Source organism: Struthio camelus, chromosome 2, assembly GCF_040807025.1.
Source record: "Struthio camelus isolate bStrCam1 chromosome 2, bStrCam1.hap1, whole genome shotgun sequence".
Taxonomy (NCBI): Eukaryota; Metazoa; Chordata; class Aves; order Struthioniformes; family Struthionidae; genus Struthio; species Struthio camelus.
The window spans coordinates 16344820-16364633 of NC_090943.1; the positions used below are offsets into that span (position 1 = coordinate 16344820).

The 19814-nt window shown below is 36.9% G+C and overlaps 1 protein-coding gene across 26 annotated transcripts in view; it reads left to right on the plus strand.

The window, feature by feature from the left end:
- Window positions 1-19084, plus strand: part of PARD3 (par-3 family cell polarity regulator) — a 468531-nt gene extending 449447 nt beyond the window's left edge. For all 26 annotated transcript variants that reach the window (XM_068934384.1, XM_068934389.1, XM_068934381.1 and 23 more), the window contains 3 exons: window positions 4145-4265; window positions 13348-13475; window positions 16971-19084. In XM_068934384.1, the coding sequence (XP_068790485.1) occupies window positions 4145-4265; window positions 13348-13475; window positions 16971-17364 (643 nt within the window). In that variant the 3' untranslated portion in view covers window positions 17365-19084. The remainder of the gene's footprint in view (window positions 1-4144; window positions 4266-13347; window positions 13476-16970) is intronic.
- The last annotated feature ends 730 nt before the right edge of the window (window positions 19085-19814 follow it).

The following is a 19814-nucleotide window of genomic DNA, read 5'->3' on the forward strand; positions in this document are numbered from 1 at the left end:
GTGAATGCACTCTTTTTCTATTCCTTTCTACCTGTAGATACACTGCGCTTCAGCTCTTGCTTTTTAAAATGATCCAAGTAATCTGTCCAAACAGAAGGGAATTTATTTTATACAAATGGGGGATATTTGTATGCTAGCTTGAAGTAAATAAGAACCCATCTGTGTTTTATAACTGCTATCCAGAGATCTAAGCAGCCAGTCAGACCAGAGTCCCTGGCTGCTCAAATTGGTGTTAAAAGAGTGCAAGGTGTAAAGACCGCTGCTTGCTTACTAACCTTTTGGTTACTCTAGTCATGTTGCAACTGCCTGGTGATGTTGTTAAGACCCTTTTCCATGCTTTTTCAGGCCAATAATTTTTTTTTTTCCAAAGCTTTAGTCATCCCTGTTCAGTAGCATGTTTGTATCCACTTTATCACACAGAAAATCTGTCTGTTTTGAAAGGATTACAACTCTGTACATCAGCACATGACATCACAGCGAGACATTGCTTAATGATCTGAGACTCTGATGGTCATTGCTGTGGCTGCTTGTTTCTGAAAATGTGTGACAGCTCCAGCCTATCTAAGCCTTGCATACCGTTGCATTTTTAGCCTAGGCTGGTGATTGTGTGTTTTAAAGCAGCGCTCACAGAGTAGCTGGTTGTTAAATGCACCCTCTGTGGATGGAAGGCGATGGAGTGCCAGGTAGAGAAGGACACTCAGGAGCGCTGCATCCCGAGGCATCCTTGGGCACTGAGCGCCTTTTCTTGATTTTTATTTCTTTTAAGAGCACTTAGTAATTAGAGTACTTCAAAAGAAGACCATCACTTACATCTGATGCTAGGAGGTGCTGATTGTCCTCTGTAAGTTTGCAAGTTTTGTAAGTTTTTTTTTGAAGTAGGCAAAGGGAAAGGCTTGTAATAGAAGTATCATCTAGGCAAGCTGTGGTTACTGCAGAAAGTTGCAATTCCAGTTTTGCTGAAATGTTTAAAATTACCACAGGTCAAATCCTTTATAAACTTTGGAGGGATTTCAAGTTAACCTCTTTCCTTCCCATTGGCACTCCTGAGTTTTTTGAGGTGAATTTACTTTCAGATTTTCAGGTAATTTGAATGAAAAAAACCAAACATGGTGCAATTAATTAAACTTTCTAGGACTTGCACCATACTTCTACAAAAGTCCCTTTAGTAAAGGGAACTTAAGCACTAAGTTAAGAGGAAAAAGGGAATGCAGGGAAGCCAACATAACCTACAGTCTAAACCACAAATAATCGTTCTCCTTAAAGGTATCCCAGCCCCTAGCTTCCTTTGTTTTTCCTTTTCCTCTCCTAAATAAAATTGCTTTAACCTTTTATAATTACAAACCTGATCACTTGCCTCACTTTTTGTATCTCAGAGACTGTGTGAACACAAAGAAATTTGAGGAGGAATTGTTCTTAGATGCAGAAGTCGTTTTGTCCTTTAATTTACCTCTTTCTTTTCTATGAAATAGTCCTTTTTTTATAATTCACTTCTTTGCTGTTTCCTAAATTTAGGTCATGTCCCTTACTTTTAAGATTAAAGTAGAAATATCATTAAAAGGTTTATCTTCTTTGCCATTATCAAACCTTTTAATAACTTTGAATATCTAAAGTCAGCTTCACTTTTTTTTTTTTTTTGTCATTAGAATAAATTCTTCTTAGGTCTGAGGATAGGTTAATCATGAATCCTGGGATCTTCCTTGTCCTTTGTTGTTCCATCTCTTCACTGGAAAGGGTATCAGACTTGTGCATGTACTGGTCTGGAGGAGAGGTACATTTTAATTTACGGCATGGACATAGCAAGTTTGCTTGCTATTCCAGTGTTAAGGTAATTCTTTTCATTAATTATCTTTATAAGATGCATAGATGTCCTTAGATCTGTAATAACCCTTCCAGTAGCCCGTTCCGGAGTTGATAGAATGCGGCTCTTCCTTGCAGTGTCCAGGCTTTAGTTCACAGTTCTTTAGTTCAGCATCTGTGCTTTATTCCTCTTCTTTTCTTTGCCATTAAATAACTACTACAATGTCACTTCTGCGTTGTCATCTCTTAGTGTTGGAAACAAACTTGACTGAGGAAGACTGATGACTGATTTACCTATCATCTTGAGTACATCAGGGTGTCTATTTACAGCACTTTGCTAGCAATTTTTCACCAAAGCTTAATGGCATTTCTCTTTCAAATAGTTATTCTTACATCTGAGATACTAATACTTCAAGTATTTTACTAAGTCTAAATGCGATTTATCTCACAGAAAACACTGTGTGTATGAGATACATTGGACTACTCATTTGTAGAGTAACAATACCAGTTTTAAAAATCAACAGCTACTTCAAAGTATTTTATCTGTTGTTTACTAGATTATGATGATTGCATTAAAAAAAGTGTGGTATATAGCAATACATGAGAAAAAGGAAGTGTTTATATAGTAAAGCTGGACAAAATTTGAACATAAAGAATAAATTTATATAGCTTGAAACAGCAAAGGGAGATAAGCTATTCAACAAAATTAAGCTGAATTAAAGAAGTAGAGTTAGCTGCACGCCCACAGTGAAAGGGGGAAATTTGAAAATGCCAAAATGTATCATTTCCACCTGTTCTAAATAAAACTTTCCTTTTACCTTTCTTTTCAAAACAGCTATTTGCACATAGAAATTAACCTACATTTCAAATAAGGCATTTCTTAAAGCTCCCATTTGCAAAAAAATGCAACAAAACACTTCCCCAAACCCTTCCATTTCTTTGCCTTTTATTTCACAGGAAAAAAAAATACAAGTCCCTCTAAAAACACGTCTTCTCTAGAAGACCGATGCAAAATTTTTGGATTGGCCAGCCAGGCAATTATAAGCTCCATTATATGTCACCAAAAGGAGTGGGAGGTGACATGCCTCAAAAATCTCTGGCCTCTAATCTGCTGCATCTTCCAGGCTTGAAAGACATGGAAAAAAGTTACAAATGGACTCCAGAATTGCCTCCTTTCATATGAGAGAAGACATGGGATATGAATTCATTGTATTTTACTGTATCCTGTGTCCAAGCGTATGAATCTATGGACTTGTTTTTCTTTGTCCTTCTGTAGATTTCTCTTTTGAAACAAACTAACAGCTGACCATTTCTCACCAACTCTTTTGAAATAAACAATAAATACAGGGCTTAAGAAGGTCGTGTAAGAGATTAAAATGTTTCTGGTTACTCTTGATACAACAGATTTGTTTTTCAGGCTTCCTGTGATTCCCAGATTAACATGTTTGAAATATGATGGGGGTTGTGGGGGTCAGGTGGAAGCAGCACAGCTGGAAAAATGGCAGTGAGATTAATAACTATCCACTTTCCCTCTGCCCCTTGAAATAAGCCATTCCTGTGCATATTTCATTCACATAAACCTGTACTATGGAGAGAGGATTACCTGTGATAGTCAGTATGGAAAAATTTATGGTTTTGAATAGTTCAGGATTCTGCCTATGATTTTACATAACAATAACGCTCAGGCTTCGCCCGAGTACCGGCATTCAGAGAATGTGAGCCAGCTGCAAGCCAACCGCCTGAACGTATTCTTGAGTGTGGTATTGTCAAATGGATTGCTTTTTACTGGCCCATGAGCCTTTTAATGCTTTCAGACTGATCAGTTTAAAAGACTTGTTAAAAACAGAACTAAGGGATGACAGGCTCTTATTGATTGGGAAAAATAATCAAATTTTACATAGACAGGGTCTGCAGACATCATAATGAATTTGATGCAAATAAAGATCTGACAGTCTACAGTTTATTGATTGGAAAAGAGTATCTTTCATGTTTATTCAGTAGCAGAGATCATTATGACTTTTCTTTTAATTTCCCTTTATGTTAAGTCTGACGCTAATGCATGTATTCCTCTTCATATCTAGAAGTAATACAAGCTGAAAAGATTCCAGTAACTTTTGGTGATTTTTAGAAATAGCCTCATTAGTCTTATCCTTACTCTGTCTGAAGTTTCTTAAAAATAAGTCCAAACAGTATTAATCGTAGTAGCAAACTGCAGATCTTGGCAAGAAATGCTTGGAAATGATTTTTAAAGTCTGTACTCTTCGGTAGTAGTGGCACCTTGCTAAGCAACTGCAATCACAGATGACAGGCCCAAAGTACACTGATAACTCCATCCTCCCTCTTTTAGCAACAGATCGACTCCTAATAATCACGACCGGATACAGCGCCTGAGACAAGAATTTCAGCAAGCAAAACAAGATGAGGACGTGGAAGACAGGAGGCGGACTTACAGTTTCGAGCAACCATGGGTAAGCGTACAGAGCCTGTCAAATTTGCAAGCTTTCCCAAACTCCTTAGGCCAGCCTGGAACAAAGCAATACGGACCCAGGTTCCTCTGCCTCCAAACTTTTCTCCTTTCCCTTATCCATATTTTCCATTCATTATTGTTTATTTCATTTTTAAGCTTCTTCAGCCATCTGTTCTCTGTGTACACAGCATTATTTGCTCTCTGTTAAGTCCTCGACTTTGTGAGTTACTGCCTCAATTTTTTGCCTCAAAGACAATATCAATTATCCTGAAATTTTCTGGGAAAATCAAGATGAAACGCATACTGATGATAAATAATTTAGAGACATCATGTAACCTTGTAAATGGTGTTTTCTGTGAGACAGTATCACTGTGATTAGTACTTTTTCTAAGATTAAGAACTATATTTTCGCTGTAAAAAAGAAGAGGTATGCATAGTAGCATACATGCTTCACAATAGTACCCCTTTTGCCACTTATATTAGCTGAGACAGTTTTTTTTCTTGAGATGTATGTCCTAATTGATCATTTAAATCCTGTTCAGTCTGAGCTAACGATATAGTACAATTATGTAAATCCATGCGCTTGTCTTGTTTAACATAATTGAATAAATCAGTATTTCCTTTTAAACAATTACATATCCTAAATTAGGATCCTTTAAGTGTGTGACAAGTATTTTTGTTTAAAATTCCACAGCAAAAACAGTGAACCATTCGCTTGCTGTCCCTAAAACCCAGAAGCTGTATCATGACCTCAGTACAATTTTTCACAGTTCCAAAATGCTTGTACTAGGTAACATCATAAGGCATATGTCATCCGTGTTTGCCTGTTGTGGTGGATATTGAAGATTTTTTGACTTCTATTGAATCTTTGTGTTCTTGTCTGTCCTAAACTCACCAGTTTGAAACTGTGGTATGTTTAACATGCAGTATGGAAAGCAACAAAGGTAAATGTATCCCTAAATGACCTGACGCTGCTAAACTGTATCAGGATATAGGCTTCTCTTTTCCCATGTTAGAAAACCTCTAATCTTCTTTGAAATTGGCTAAATAAAATAAACATTTTTTTGTTACCAGATGTTTCCGATTTGATATGGTGAAGATAATGTGATAGCTCATCTCTGTTATAGTGTAAGAGTTTTTGGAGGGGGGCGGTGGGGGAGGTACTTTCTATTATGCATATCAACTGCTGTTCGGTCTCCAAATGAGAGATTTGAGTGGTGTTCTTGGGAAAACTGTCTCTGAGAAAAACTTGCACTCTTGAAGACTTGGGAACTTAACTACTGAAGGTCATGGGCCAAATTGTTGTATATCTAAATGCCATAGCAACTTTAGACAGGCAACTTGGCTTTTATTATAGTTTCTTGTAATGAGCGAGTAGGGAATTATTTGGATGACAGGCTGATTACCTTAGGAATGGAATAATTTCCTAAATTGTGGGTCAGAACATCGACCTTTCCTTTTTCTCTTATTCAAACAAATGGGATCTCTCTGTTTACTCCCCTTCTACAGATCATGCAAATGAGCTCAAAGTGACTAATTCAGTTTAATGTATTACTATTAATTCTGAAGCTTATTGTTGCTTTTTTAGGAGCTGGTCTGTTGTTAAATACCTAGGTGACCAAATGTTATATTTTAGACACGTACTTTTAAAAAAATTGGCCCAGGGTATTTTTGAATTATTATTTTTTCTGTCATCTACTTCAGCCTTGCAAGGCCACAGTGCTTGGAAGGGATAAAGCAATGATCTCATCCTTTTCAATGGTTCACAGTCATTTCAGTGTTAAAGAACCATAACCCTTTCTCTTCAGCAGTGTGTATTACTTTAACATATTACTCTAAGATGATGGACTTTGTTAAGACACCCTCTCAAAACAGATCCAGATGTATTATTAAATACCAGTGACACAAAAAAATGCAAAAGTGGTTTATAATACATATGCAGGAAAATATTTGGATACATTCATCAACCTCCTTTCAGTCTCCTCCATCTGTAAGCTGTTGGTTATAAACCACAGCAGTGAAAAGTGCACCTGTACTTGGGCCGCTGTTGAAAAGTATGTTTTCACCTGGGGGAGATGACTTGTGCAGCCCCCATAAACAGCAGGCTTTACATCCAGCGATGCCTCTGAGCGACGTGGCAGCAGCCACCTCCAACCTGGCTTGGATAGAAAGACAAAAACAATCTTTCATCCAGGGAGAAGTGTGTGCTACGAGGTGCTAAGTAGTTCGCATTTCTCATTAACAGGATGATGGGAGGGCTGGGGATAGGGAACAAGGTGCTGATATGATGCGGGACTCTTGGTTACTTTAAGAAAGTGTAAATGAATATAAAGTCTGCAGTGTATGTAATGGGTACTGACGGAAATCTGGCAGCTTTAAGGATATTCAGAGGAGCTCAATAGCTCAAGGACCCGCTAATATATTATCAAAGTGATCCTGTGTGCGTCACCAACTCCAATCCATCCTGGGCTATTAACGGCCTGTGACACAGAAGTCCAGTTTCGTATGTCAAATATATTTAGTCTCCTCCACGGTCAGGAGGCAGATCTCCATAACATAGCGCTCTGCATCCTGCTCCTCTGAACGATAGCCTTGGCAAAGGGTCCAGTGAGTAACCCTGTGGGTTTTTGGCTGTTTCCATCAAGTGAAGGTTATTTCTCTGTGGCTGAGCAATGGGACAGAGCCGGCTTTTTTGCCCAGCTATATTTGCCTGCCAGTAAACAAAATACTTGACAGCCTGGGTCTGTTCATAGAACATCAGGCAGCTTAACAGGCACAAAAAGTGATAGCATTGGGATGAGATGGCACTATCTGTTAAATAGCATAACATTTCTGCTCAAGGCCATTTGAATGACACACTGTTAAGGTTTAAGTAACGAACTGTCTCACCATCTAGGCCTCTCTAAAATACAGTAGTTTTGCAATTGAGCCAAAGCTTTATGGAAAGGGTTTTTGTGTTTGTTTGTTTTAAGATAACTTTCTCAGGCTTCATAATTTTTTTTTCTCTTCACGGCCTTTTTTTGGAAAAATGGTTCGTCAAAAAACAATGTACGAGATTTACACTGGCAATGCGGTATGCCTCATGTTGCACAGGAATAAATTGAAAGAGGACATAAAGTATGATTAATCCATTTTTATCCTGCTGGTGTTAATTTCAGTTAGAGCTTGCAGAAATATATATCCAGGCATATAGAGCTAGATGGAATTGCAGTATGTCTGCTAATCTTTGAGGCCTTTGGTGTTATTATGACAAATTTTTCTACAATTGTAAGATTCTTTTGAGGTTGATGTTTCTGTTCAGTACCAAAGCTGTGTCTCTGTTTTTTGTTCTTTTCTGTGTAGTATTGGGTCTGCTGAGATTTATCTTTGCTTGCACCAGTCCTGGGGTTAGGGGATTTAGATTGTAATTTGTTCCGTATCTTGTATTTTTGCCTAGTCACATCTTAATTAGCAGAGCCCCACCTTCAATAACAAAAACACAGCATTGTAGTCCTAAATGTCATGGGAGTGAACCATCCAATTAAAGAAATAGCATATTGAATCAGTTGAAATTGCTGCAACTGCTTGCCAGTCCTGCTTCTAGAAACACACTGACTATCAAAAAACATAAAGACTCAGGAGGAACAAAAGTTGGTGTTTCATTCCTTCAGCTTTAATACAAAATTCAGTGCTAAAAATGGAAAGTGACAAATTCCATTCACAAATACATTATTCTGCAGTCATCCTGAATCTATTTGGATGATAGGAGAAAATTGGTATCAGGAGAGCAGCTGAGCAAACTCCACTTTACATATTTAGGAGTCAAATAAAAAGTTTTTTTTTTAAGATAACAGCTGACTGGGTCAAAACTAAATTTGCTATGTGACTCCTCTGAGCGTAGCTTTAATTACATGCAGAAATTTGTGAAAGGTAAATGACTGCATGTTTTTCTTGAAGAAAAATCACCAAAAGTCCTAATAATGTGCTTAACTAGGGCTTGATAGATAAGTGCTAGGGAAGTTTAGGCCTTATGTTGTCTTTCTGCTGCATGTTGGTATATATATCTTTTCCTTGTCTCTAAGGCAGATTTTAAAAAAAATTCTTTTTTTCATCTGTTTATGGTACACACTTCTTACCTCTGCAATCAAGTCTTAACCATAATATTAGCCATATTCAAAGCCATACTGAATTCTAAATAAACGAAAACTCTTTTAGCAAAACAGAAGAGCCTGATTTTTATCACTATATCTCCCACTGTAACACATTATTTCTACTTTGGAAAATGAATTACAGATATTTTAAACCAAAAAAATGTATGTCAGGCTATAAATTATGTAGAAATATTCAAAACATTAATGAGAAAGAAAAATGGAATACTAATTCTTTTAATTATGAACCCATTTCAGGATTTTTATTCAAGATATTAGGTAATATCTAATAAAACATTAGAGTGGACGTAGTATACTTTAGGAGCTAAATTGTTGTTTCTTCTACCCTAGCCTCTTTCAGAGAGCAAACCAAAGTTATGCAGGCATCCTCTAGTTTCCAGCTAGTTTCTCTTCATTAGTATAGCTAAAATCCATTCTGTATCCAACCTGGAAAGGTTTTCATGAAATATAATGTATTTCTTGCCAAGATGTAGATGCTGGCTTTAACACTTTTTGTTTTTAACTATTTTTCCCCCATTGGTTTCAATCCATTAATTTATGTGAGACACAAAAATAAAGATGAAAGATTTAAAAAAGAAGTGCAATCATTTCATTTTGTAAACAAATATAGCTCACAGGCATTCAGTACAGGTAAATAGCACAAGCTGGTATATAGCATACTTTTGAGCTTCCTATGTATACATCACAGAAAGATACAGAAAGGAATGAGGATTTTTTAGTATACAGTGTTTGAATTAATATGCACCTGTTGGCCATTATTTTTTAAAAGACATATTGCTATATGTTCTGTTCTCCATAGCAACATAAACAAAAAGATAGAAGTAAAAATAGTTTTCAAGGACCCAGAACCGCTGAATGGTTTTTATCCTTCTGAATGTTGATATACATAGTTAATGGATTGTCTATCTTCTGTGCCAAGCCTATTTATATATAAAGCAGGCAAGGTCATGTAATCTTATCTATTTCTATTTAGTCCCAAACCATAAGAACCACGGATATTTTTTTATGCCTCATATCTACCAACTTCCCAGGTGGACTTGAAACCTCTTGGTTGAACACAGAGTTTAATCTGGAAAAAAATAGTGAATGTATTTTAATATGACATACTGGTCTTGTAATATCTGGGAAAATAAAGGACTCATTCATCCCCCTATTAACTGTTTCAGTGCGAAGAAGCTCCATGAGTTTGAATAAGCCTTTCTCTCCATTTTTCCCTTAGAGAGCTGGCTGTGAGATAGGTGGGTTATCTAGACTAGTGGATCTCCAGGGATCTCGAAATCCAGTGGCCTGGGTTGCCCCCGTGACCCCTCGCTGTGGTTGTATGACAGCCTGGATGCACACAGTGCCTCGAGTTTCATGCTGCCATGAGAGCGAGCCAGCTTCTGGGACGAACATCCCAGCCTGCAAGGAAAGAAAATCCCTGGGTAGACTGCTTAGCTTGGCCAACTTCATCCTTTTGTTCCTTCGTCATCCTCACTCATAAGCTTGAATTCCATGGGTTAGCGATGACAGGAAGAGTCATACAAAAGAGTCTTGGTGCTTGTTTAATATGTTTTCCTCGTGCTGGGATCCACTAAAACCTGCTGCCCATTGCTGGTGGTGGTCAATACAACATGACCCAGGGGTACATTCTGTGCAATATGAAAATGATGTTTGCATAAAACAGAGAAATCTATAGAAACTTCTAACTATGCAGCCCAGCTTTTAAAATAGTATCTTTTTGAGACGAGACTTGTCTAATTTCATATATCTCAAAGCATATTTTTGCAAGCTGAGTATTGTTTAACAATGGTCAATGCAGTAACTGTCATTGCCACTTAAATGCATTGTGGAAGAACATAAACATACATTTATTTGTATAATGCAGCCTTGGTTGTTATTGTGGCCTTGACCGCATCCTGATTTAAAAGGTCAGTGTTTGTCATACATCTCATTACAAACAAGGCCACAGTTCTTATCAATTTGTACCGTTAAGACAGAGCTGTTGCCAGGTTTGTTGGATGGCTTCAAGGGATTGTTACAGTTGTACTTAGCCTCCTGTTACCTGGCTCATATCAGCACTAAAATGATCATGTGTTATATTCCTTATACGTTTTTTTTGTTGAAGGATGTGAGATAGTTTAACTTTTTTCCTCTGTGTGTTTTTTTAATTATCTCCATTTTGTGCTAATATAAATGTGATAAATGTATATAGATGTGTGTTTTGTGCATATATTTTTGTAGAAGTATATAGGTATAAAACTATACTTTAGGCATTGAAATAAAACTTGCAAATTAGCTTTTGAATATTAAGATTGCTTATGATATAAATATTTTTGGTTTAGACTCATTTAATTGAAAGCATATTGAAAAGATAAATCATGGTGCGGAGATTTGCATTTTTTTCTGAACAAACTGTGGATCCAAAAAGAAATATGTTAAGTCTTTATATCATCAGCCATATATCAAGGACATTCATTATGGTATCACTGAGGTTTTTAATGAAGAGATTTTGAAGTAGTGCCTTTTCATTAAAGAAACTGTTGAATGTACCTGCCTGTGTGTATATATGCTGTGTTATGGGTTATGTGATTAGATACAGGGGGAGTATTTTTATGTCCCATTGCCATATTTTTAGATGCTTGAAATCAGACAGCAGATTCCATTATTTGAACAGCATATTGTAGATGTGAACAAAGTATAGGCAGGAGTCTAAATCAGTAGCCTAACTATCTGATAATTAATCATCCCCAGTAAAATCCATTAATCTATTTGCAGTGAAATAAAACAAATGAAAAGTGAGCTTTCAAATAAAGAGAAATAACTTTGATTTCATGTGTATATTTGACATAACTATAGCTTTCCAACTATATGCAGGCTTTCCAACATTGTTCAAGTGGAACCCGTGAAATGATGAGATTGGCTTTAAAATCTTAGTTTAAATATTCTATTCCTTATGGAGAAGTTGAAATGAGAACTTTTAAGTTTCTCTGTGGTTCTCTATAAGCTGTTTATAACCACACTGGAGAGAATTCACAAATAAATCTTGCGATTTTCAGGTAATCGCTCACTTCCATAAGCTGAGCCCTTCAATAAAATGCCAAATGCGAGAAGACTCTCAATAACGTCAGGAAAGTTAGAAATGTTGACATATGCAATAACTGAAATTGGCCCTCTGTATGTGTAGCCCTTATTTAATATAGTAAGAAATCTCCACGGGGGTTCCTGGTTGGGATATGCATATGTACAGCTTATTTGTCTTGAGGAGTTTCCCACAAGGCTGACACGAGTCTGTTTTCAGAGCCTGTTGCTTCATCATGCCATTCTTCATTCAAATGTTTTTCGCTAGAAGTACTGTTTTGTTGTGGCTGTTACAGAGTAAATCTATTCTGAAGTAGATGTTGCATCAAGGATTCTCTTAAATTTGTTCTCTGAGTTACTCATCGTTTTGCACAATAATCTTCCACTAACGGGAAAAGCAGTCATTCACCAAATTTTATCCGTTAGCTTCTGAGCCACGACTGATATTCTTTCTGAAGTGTGTTGTTATTGAAGATGAAGTTGCTAAAAGTTATACACCTGTTTCGTATTTGTTAGGTTTCTGGCTACTCACAAGTGCCTGACTATGTAGTAAGACAAAGGAGAAGTTTATGTCACGAATGACAACTTTCTAGTTTTTAATACTTGCCTTCAAGTGTGAGAAGCTTTTGAAAAGCCTTTTATCTTTCAGATGTTTGTCAGCCATTATGAGAACTGTCTGCTGCCGAGAGTCTAATAGCAAAAAACAAAAGAGGTGTTCACTGCTAGGGAAAGGCACAGATAAAAAGGCAAAAAGTGCTTTAGTAAAAGCATATCGGATACAAGCTGTTTCACTTCCAGCCCCAGTGAAGTCTTTAGGCTCTTTAACTTCTCAGTGAATGGAAATAAGTTTTTCGAATAGAATGTATATTTTAAGAGAGAAATTAATACATTTTCTTCTTTGTTAGGTGAAACCTTATTGTTAAAAAAATCTCCTGACCTCCACAACATTCTTTTCTTTACTGTCATCATATTTAGCAGTTTGAAATCAAGAAATTTGAAGAGTCATGCAAAATGAAAAGTGAAGTCTTTATAAATGTAAATGTTTTCCTAATCCAAAGTTTGAATCCAGCTGTTCTGCCAGATCTTGACTGATAATGCTCTATATTCCCAGAAAGCTCATCCATTTTCATGGGTTCTTAGTGTGGTGCCCACGGTTTGAAATTGTCACCTAGTTCAGATGTTGCCTAAAATCCTTGTCTGAGGTACAGGATTCCCCGTAATCTGCAGGGGACTTGCTAAATTTTTCTATTTGATCCTATCGAACCATAAAATGTTACCATATCTCTCTCGAAAGCACATAGTGCGTGTTTGCACCAACAGGAAAATAGGATGGGCCCTCTACGGGAGAGCACCACCTGGATGTACTGGTGAGATTTTAAAGAGCTGTGATTCACCGTGAACCCCAAACAGGAGAAGTTTATATGTATGTTTTAAAAAATACTAATTTAATTGTATTAGCACTTAATTCATACTATCAAAATGCTGAGGGATGAATGGTATTACTCTATAAATAGTCACCCCGGGTCAGATTCTCAGCAGGGGCATAAATCCTAGCTTTAGCTTAGCTATGTTAATTTACATTGGCTAAGGATATGTTCCACTGACTTCATTTCAATTTCAGTGTTACTATAAAAACACAATCCATTCTGGAGCAATATTTTTCTGATACATTTCAGAAATGGTAGGTCAGAAACAGAACTGGTAATGGAGAACACAGCGTTCTGGGTTAGAATTTAACACAATTATTATGAAAGCGCTACTAGAACTGCAAGTTGATACAAACATGCCTGTATGTATACAACAGCAATTTAAATGATTTTTATAATTTTTATGGGTATTTTTGTGATTTAAGACATATATTTTTTCATATTCTAGCCAAGCTCCAAGACATACTCGCAGAGTGGCAGACACTCAGTATCAGTAGAGGTTCAAATGCAGCGGCAGCGGCAAGAGGAAAGAGAGAGTTTCCAGCAAGCTCAGCGGCAGTACAGCTCATTACCCAGGTATGGCAACTGTCTGAAGTTGTTCAGTGTACGGGAGCCTGGAGCCAGTTTCATTTGTAGAAAGAAAATGTTGTGCTTAGTGCAGACGCTTTTGTTTAGCATTGATATAAAGTGGAATGTATTCAGTGTGGAAGAGGCATAAAATTCCTGAAGTGAGAGCATGTGCTAGCTGTTTATTTGGGGAGAATTGCTTCAGAGCTGATTTCATTGGGATCTGATGACTCAACACAAAACAGAATTGAGACATTAAAACAAAGCTCTTCTTTGTGGGACACCAAGCAGTTTCATGTTCTGCAATTACAAAAGGCTCCTGAGCATGACATGGGTAGTCCCTGCTTGACATGTTGGTTTGTTTTTTTCTGTTGCTTAGTTCCTTACTAGGTAGAAACTCTATCCTTGTGATGCTGGTACAGGGGCATAAATTGCAAGAAAAAAAACAAACAAGCAAGGCCTCAAACAAAAGATATGGAACCAAGAAACTCTATCCAAAACTCAGGAGCCTCCAAATTTCCAATATATACACTTTCTGTGGCTCATTACTGAGTTACTGGCTCATTAACAGTGGAATACTGTAATTAATACACTTTTCTCCTAAATAAATCTTAGTTTTAGAAGTTCTTAGGTTCTAGAATGAACTGTTTGGGCAAAACGTCTTTTACTTAATATTTAACTTTAAGAATCATTAAAAATTTACCCACCTTGTATTATAAATTAGATAACTGTAACAGTTAAGCATTATACTAATAGTCTGTCCATTTTCAAATATTAATGGCATGGCTGAATGGTGAATCCTTTACATTGCAGGCTGGTGTCAAATTTCCTTTGATTTTAGTTGTCTTTCGAGATAAGGTTGTGTTAATTTTTGTCCCAGTGTGGAAATGTGATGGCAAAGATATTTTTGTGACATGTTTTTTACCAAAAGTGTACTGTAACTATTTTATTGGAATGAATGGAAGATTAATAATCAAAGTTATCATATTATGAACTCTTACCTTACCAACATCTTTAAAAAAACAAACAAACAAACCATAACTCTTGAATTTTCACATGCCACAGCACCTCTCTGTAGAATTTTTAAGTTTAGAAGCAGATGAGAAAAGGAAATATAAAGTTTCTTTTTTTTTTTTTTAATAATGTTGATTTGTCATTTTGAACATCTTTAGATTTCCTTTGCTTCTTATCTGTACCTTACCTCTGAAGTAACTAAGTCTATAAATGCCATGCTGGTTTTCCTGACGAGTTCTGTTTAAGTTTTGCTAGCTCCAGTGACGCATTGATTGTACAGAAAATTATGGATGCTAATGTTATTTTTAAGTTGTGGAGGGAAGGCTGTTCTTTTTAGTTTTAAAGCTATGATTCCTAAGACTAGCGTCTCCTGTTCTCCTCAATCACTGGTAGCATCTAAAAGTTCGAAGTCAATTGTAATGCAAAGTTCCAGTGGCAGAAATTCATAATCTTACAGAGAAAACTAACAAGAAATTTGGAAAAGAAATCTCTGGGTCCCAGAAATGTTTATTTTGAAAACAGCAAGTGAGAACTTCACTGCATGTGTTTTTTTAACGTGAGAAATGACTAGCGAGCTGGTAAGAATGTGTATTAATGAGTAATTAATGGCAGTTTAACAATTGCCTTTGAGCACTGGTATCAACGCTGTGCTGAGAGGAGACAGAATTTTGGGGAGCTTGTGCTAAAGTTGAGTGCTGTGAATACCACGATATTCCAACAATAAACCAGGAAATCAAGACCTCCAGCTTTCCAGACAGTTCATAACGTTATGACTGATTTATATAGAAATCTCATTCTTACTCAGAAACGTAGGTCCCAAGTTTAGTGTTGCAAATGTGTCTCTGTAATGATTAAAGTTTGTGCACTGGCTTCAATGTTAAGCTTTGTTGTTTCTCAACTTATTTAGTCTCCAGGAGCCTCATTCTTTTTCCTTGTAAATTTAAATCATTAGTACAAAAGGCAAATAAACTCTTTAATCAATTTTAAGGAGTCTTCCCAGAAAGGCAGTGAAAGCAGGCCAACTAATTTTGAACAAGTACCAGAAAACAGTCAGTAAATTAAATCAGTCCAACTAGTCATCATCTTGTCCCATGTGAAACTCTGAAAGTAATGTTCATCTCCAAGTTAATTTTGTAGTATTTAAAATTTATCTTGCTCTAGATCAGAAACCTGACAGTTTCGTAGCCTACAGCGGTTCATTCAGTTTTCTCATGTTCCAGGGAGTGATAAAACATGGCTCAAAAACATTATTTCTTTGGCAAAGTAGAGTATGTGAATACCAACAACAGCTATAAAAATTGCATAAGAATTTATGTTATAATTTATGCTGTAATAATTTACCTTCATCATGAATAACAGTTTTCAAAAGGTAGATATGGTCATTTTCAAGTTACGTATGTGGGAGGATGATTGCAAAAACATTAAATGACTTATTACTTTTACTAATGGTAGAAAAATTCTCTGGGCCTCCTGTCTCTCCACTGCATGCTTATTGGATGAGGCCACATTGAGTCATATTGTGTTCTCACATGAAAAACTGAGCCATATATATGCAACAAAATGATTTTCTTTTTGATTAATGCCTCAATATATTTTGTTTTACTGCTTAATTCTCGTACACTAATTTTAATCTCAAAATGGGTATCTCTTTCATTGCAGCACCAAATTGTTCTACTTTATCATCACCAATCTTATTTTAAATTCATAAAAGCATCTAGCAGTTTGATAGTAAATTAAAGGTATTTCAAAACCATAATATGTCTTCAAAATAAGGTAATGATTTGTTGTGAAAAGAGATAAAAATTCGTAATTCCTCTATATATTCGATGTATTTATCTACCCCATGGAGCCAGAAAATAAGAAAAAAAGGTTATCTCTGCCTTTTCTTTTATAAAAATTATAGTAATCTGGGAAGCAGCCTTGATAGCACAAAGCTCCTTAGTTTTGGAACTGGGATGATGGAACTCTCATCTGTAAAACTACCTATCAATAACAAGCTTTATCTTCTGACTTGTGCAGCTTCAGAACAAGTGTTTGAAAGATCTGCCTGTTGCATTTTTAATCAAGTGGAAGTCTAGATTCAAATCTTTCATGAGTGACTTTACAAGTGCTGGTTGTTATCTGGTTGCTTAGGAAGCACGGCATTTTGCTTGGTCTTTCCTAGTTTGCAGCTGAATTGTTGCACTTTTTCCTGGAGAACAGGATGATTTCTATAACACTAGATACGTATTCACAACATAGTCCTACTGGGGAGGGGAGGCAAAGAAACATAGTTAAACTCGATAGTTCTCCAAACTAAATGTTCTCCAAACAAAAGAGAGAAGGTGTCTCCTTTGGGCAGAAGAGAACATGAATTATTGGGAATGCTATAGCTAAGGGAAAACTGGCTACCTTGCAGGATCACCCTTCTTCTCCAGGGACCATTATGAGTAGCGTTAGCAGGGGAACCTGAAGGTTTTTCTTAAACGTATCTTCCATTTCTGTTTTCAGACAAAGCAGAAAAAATGCCAGTTCTGTGTCTCAAGACTCCTGGGAGCAGAGCTATTCTCCTGGTGAAGGCTTCCAGACTGCAAAGGAAAATCCCAGATATTCTAGCTATCAGGGCTCAAGGAATGGCTACATGGGAGGACATGGCTTCAATGGCAGGGTAATGCTAGAAACACAAGAACTGCTCCGTCAAGAGCAGAGACGGAAAGAGCAACAACTGAAAAAAAAAACTTCTTCTGAAGGACCTAACAACTATGACTCATATAAGAAAATTCAGGACCCTAATTATACCCCCCCTAAAGGTCCTTTCAGGCAAGATGTACCGCCTTCACCCTCTCAGGTAGCCAGGCTGAACAGATTACAAACACCAGAAAAGGGAAGACCGTTTTATTCTTGAGTTGAAGAAAACGAAGATCAACTTATCATGCAATAAAGAACATTTTCATATAAAGACTTCTATTTTGAAAACTTTTTAAACTGATGGTACTAAGGAGTATATCTGTTGTCTGTTTCAGTGCCTTTAACAATATGGGCAAAGAGCTGGTGGGCCTTATGTCTTTGCCATTCTGTCTCAAGTGTTACATTCATGGAAGGATTTTCCACCATTTGACAATCATAGTGTAAGCAAGCAACACGTCTCCCTTGGTTACCAAGTCTTGTAGCCCAGTGCAGTAGTTGTCAATGGCTTATTACTAGGATCTGTTGTAATGTGTTTTACTTTGCAGTGAGTTATTGCACCAACATACAGCTTTGTGGCATAAAATTAATGAATTTGAGGTTGAATTAAGCATTGACATGTCTTTTTTTGTTTCTTGTGGGTCAGGAGGGAGGTTACATATCACTCTCGAGTGAGTAAGGCTTAGTTCTCCTCTGATTCACAATTCTAAAATGTTTTATGGTGCGTTCATTGCCAATCTTTGTTGATCAATATTTAAGCATCTATATGCTGAAAAACTGTCCTTCTCCTATTATGCACATATGCACTCTTTTTCTCTCTCTCTCCCCACTATGAGATTATTTAAAAAAGCCTTTATCATGACTCATGAGCAAAATAATATTAGGCTTTCAGTTATCCTGAGAATCCTGTTATGATTGCCTTATAGCTTAATACACAGTCCATTACAAATGAAGTAACTGGAGAGAGTTATTTATAAATACAGTCACAGCCAAGCCCTTGATAGTTATGTTTTATTATTTCATACAATATGAGCAATCATGAACAACATAGAAGTGGGTTCTGCTTTATTTTGCTTTTAAATTAATTTGGTTATGTGGTAATAGTGTCTAGGAAAAGAACGAGGGAGGTATTCATCCCATGATCATCTGATACATATTTGTCTTTATTTTGGCAAGTTTGGGAGCAAACTTAAAGCAAGAATGAAAGAAATTGGACTTTTTCTTTGGATCAAAAAACTGAAAAAAGAAACAAATTCTTCTTTTTACAATTTGTGAAGCTTTGTGTACAATTGCCTTGTGCTTCCGTATACTGTATTGTTGCATCGTGATACTACATTAAAAATAAACCTTTAAGTATATGAATGAGAGATAAGTGGAGAAAAACTGTTACACACCATCCTGAAAACAAGTCAGTATCCAAAAATAACTGAAACTAAAAAGATTGCTCTAACAGTGAGTAATATTTGAATGTGCATATGGGATATGAGAATTTCTTTTGCAGCAGCTGTTTTTATGTTTGTTGGTCTGAACTTCATGTATTGTAAAAATATAGCTGGGTTGCTAAAGTGCCTGCAAATCCTGATGTGAAAAGGCTTGAGAACGGATCTCAGCATATCATGTGTAAAAAGGAAAGCAAGAAAGCAAGAAAGAAAATCATGTATTGCGTGATTGAAAATACGCATTTTTTTTTTACTGGCACATTTTATTTTTGCGCCAACTTATTTCTAGAATATATGTGAAATAGCAGCACACATACCTGTGTCTTTTATGCCTGTTTGTTAATGGTTTTTGTTGTTAATAATGTACTCCATGTTTAAAAATTGTTACTAATGTAAGCACAGTGACATTGGATGACAATAGCTCTTTTACGCAGAATTTACAAAACTGTGTAAAACGGCTTTCCGTGTACATATGAAATTTAGAATAAAAGGCTGTTTCCATCCTTGTCTTGGTATTGCATGTTAAACCTTATGAGAACTGCTGCAGACATGCGTTTGAAAAATATTTAACAGATGTTATTTTATCCTATTGCTAATGGTTTGCGTGTGTCTTTCTGTAAGCACTTATAAACATAGGCCCCCCCAAAAAAAAGAAAATAAAAGATTTATGGCCTGGGTGAACACCTGAAGACTATCCTCAGGGAGAAAAATTGCTCATTTAAATGTCTTATGTTATTCTGAGCCATGCCTGTGACATTTAAAAGGTTCCTTCTTCAGACTGCATCCCCTGGCAGCCCGTGAGGCCGTTTGGTTCGCCCTCGACCGGCTGGGAGAGCGCAGTCAGGAAATGGGTGCCCACAGGTGCCGCGGCCAAAACCGGGCAAGGGGAGACCACCTCTGCACCGAGAGTGAGTTTGGCGCTCTGGCATGAGCCCTTAACAACAAGGCTGGCGTGGTGAAAAACACGGGGAGGCAGATTTCTGAATAAAGCCATATTTACAGTGCCACTGATGCTCTGTTTCCCCCATTAGCATTGAAGCTGTGTCTGGTTTTCTCCCTCTTCCCCTCACTTCTCCTTTTGTCGGATACTGCAGGAATGTCAGTCATCGTTCTGTGTGTGCTTGACATCAGTCCGTTGCCATGGCAATAGTAGTGTCAAATTATTCACTGTGACTTTGGTGTGGGATCTGGAGGGGAAGAGCAGCGGGAGTTGCAAAGTGGACAGGCAGCT